The following is a 2,252-nucleotide window of genomic DNA, read 5'->3' as shown; positions in this document are numbered from 1 at the left end:
CTACGGGAAGTGGTGGCGGCTACAAGCATGGACGGCTTCAAAAGGGAATTAGATAAACATCTGGAGCAGAGGTCCATCAGTGGCTATTAGCCACAAGGTATAGATAGGAACTCTTAGGCTGGGGCAAGGGATGCTCTGTATTCTTGGTGCTTGGTGGGGGGGGCAACAGTGGGAGGGCTTCTAGTGTCCTGGCCCCACTGCCGGACCTCCTGATGGCACCTGGTATTTTTGGCCACTGTGTGACACAGAGTGTTGGACTGGATGAGCCATTGGCCTGATCCAACACTGGCTTCTCTTCTGTTCTTATGTCATATAGGAGTAGATAGTCAGGAGTAGATAGTCTACGAAGGATCCAGATATTAGTAACTTCGTTTCGTTGATCTTCCTCAGTGATAACTATATGTATCTCTTTGTAAGCTTGATTTTCGTGAGCTTCTGAGGTAATTATCACAAAGAAAATTTCCAAAGAAATGTACTGAATCAGCAGACAGACGTTTGGAGGTGATTTCTTTCTAATTATTTGGACTGGATGCCCATTTGTGGAAGTTGTTTTCCTGGCAATTCTCTGGAAATTCTGTTTGTGATTATTACCTCAGAAGCTCACGCAAATCAAGTTTATGAAGAGATACATTTGTTATCACTGAGGAAGCTCAACGAAACAAAGAGGAATTCCACATTACCCTTTTTAAGCCGATTTGAAGCTGTTTTTGATCCGTCGTGGAGTAAACCGGTATAGGGCTGCCATTTCACACATGGCTTTCCCTTACCGGTAAACAGCTGGATCTGAAGCGGTTTGCCATTTCAGACTGCACTGCTAATTCTCGCTTTTTCCTGCCATTTTTCGCCCACGCGGGCGATCTCTGGCTTTTTTTTAACGTTCCCTTTAGAGCGCTATAGCGCTATAACACAACACTCCAGGCATTCCAATGGGGTTGCTATAACGCTGTCTTGCTGTTGTGTTATAGCGCTATAGTGCTCTAAAGCGAACGTTCAAAAAAAAAAAGCTGGAGATTGTGGGGAAAAGCGTTTCGGATCTGGGAGAAGAAACTGAAGACTACTTGGAAGTGGTTTACAGGTAAAACGGTTCAGCCCCGTTTTCTGAATGGGACAGACGCGTTTGTGTGTGAAAGTACAAATATATTCCGGTAGAGAACCGGTTCTATCTGAAATGTCAGACCAGAAACCGTTTGGGAACCATTCCTGAACCGGAATATATCGCCTGTCTGAAATTCCTCAAAGTTACTAATATCCAGATCCTTTGTAGAGTATCTGCTCCTGACTATCTACTCCAGACGATCTACATGACATCTTTATGTCTTCTCTAATTGCATTTGGGTTTGTATTTACATCTTTTGCATGTTCTTATATCATTGATTACATGGCTTTACTACCTGTACCTGGACTTGTAATTTCATGATTTTGATATTATACCCATTGGGATGAACCTGAACTTGAATGTTTATACCTAGTTTGTACTTACTGGTTTCAATTTATTATTGTTATTTACTATCATCGCAATACATAGAGTTGTAGCGTCCTTTTTGCACAGCCTTGTCCGGTTTCTTGCTCTTTGCTGTGCAACCCTTTCTCGTTCTTTCACGTCAACCAGGAGTCGTGGATCATCCATGCTCACAGGCGGCACCTCCAAAGCCCAACGGCTCAGCTCCCCGTGCCCTGTTTTGGCCAACCTCAAAGGCTTTTTGCTCTGTTCCTGCAGGGTGATCCCTGAACATCCTTCTCTCTCTGTCACACCCGGAACCCTCCCCGAAACACCCCCCCCCTTACCGGTACAGGTGATTGATCAAAGCCTTCACTGTGGCTCTGTTGACAACCGGGAGGCAGCTCAGGAGCGTCTGATACTGGCTGATCTTCTCTCTGCTATCCTCGATTGCTGAAAGGAAGAAAAAAGCACAATGAAACGGACTGGAGGGGGAGGGGGAGGCCTCCCACATGAACACAAGAGGCCCTGTGTGTCTTCTACTGAATCAGGACCAATGTCTATGAACGTCTACTCAGACTGGCAGTGGCTGTCCAGGGTCTCAGGCGGAGGTCTTTCCCATCACCTCCTGCCTGGTCCTTTTCAACTGGAGATGCCGGGGATTGAACCTGGGACTTTCTGCATGCCAAGCAGAGGCTCTGCCACTGAGCCATGGCCCCTCTTTACGGCTCTCCAGGGTCTCAGGTGGAGGTCTTTCTCTTCACCTCCTGCCTGGTCCTTTTCAACTGGTGATGCTGGGGATTGAACCTGGGAC

At 46.5% G+C, this 2,252-nt stretch overlaps 1 protein-coding gene across 1 annotated transcript in view; it reads right to left on the bottom strand.

Moving 5' to 3' along the window:
• Positions 1 to 2,252, bottom strand: part of LOC107109957 (arf-GAP with Rho-GAP domain, ANK repeat and PH domain-containing protein 1-like) — a gene marked incomplete at both ends in the record, with an annotated part of 57,998 nt that overhangs the window by 25,379 nt on the left and 30,367 nt on the right. The window contains one exon of the mRNA XM_015410667.1: positions 1,815 to 1,891. Coding sequence (XP_015266153.1) covers positions 1,815 to 1,891 — 77 coding nt within the window. The remainder of the gene's footprint in view (positions 1 to 1,814; positions 1,892 to 2,252) is intronic.

Source organism: Gekko japonicus, unplaced genomic scaffold (assembly GCF_001447785.1).
Source record: "Gekko japonicus isolate JY-2015 unplaced genomic scaffold, Gekko_japonicus_V1.1 scaffold4998, whole genome shotgun sequence".
In the NCBI taxonomy this organism is placed as follows: domain Eukaryota; kingdom Metazoa; phylum Chordata; class Lepidosauria; order Squamata; family Gekkonidae; genus Gekko; species Gekko japonicus.
This window is presented reverse-complemented; position numbering and strand designations above follow the sequence as displayed.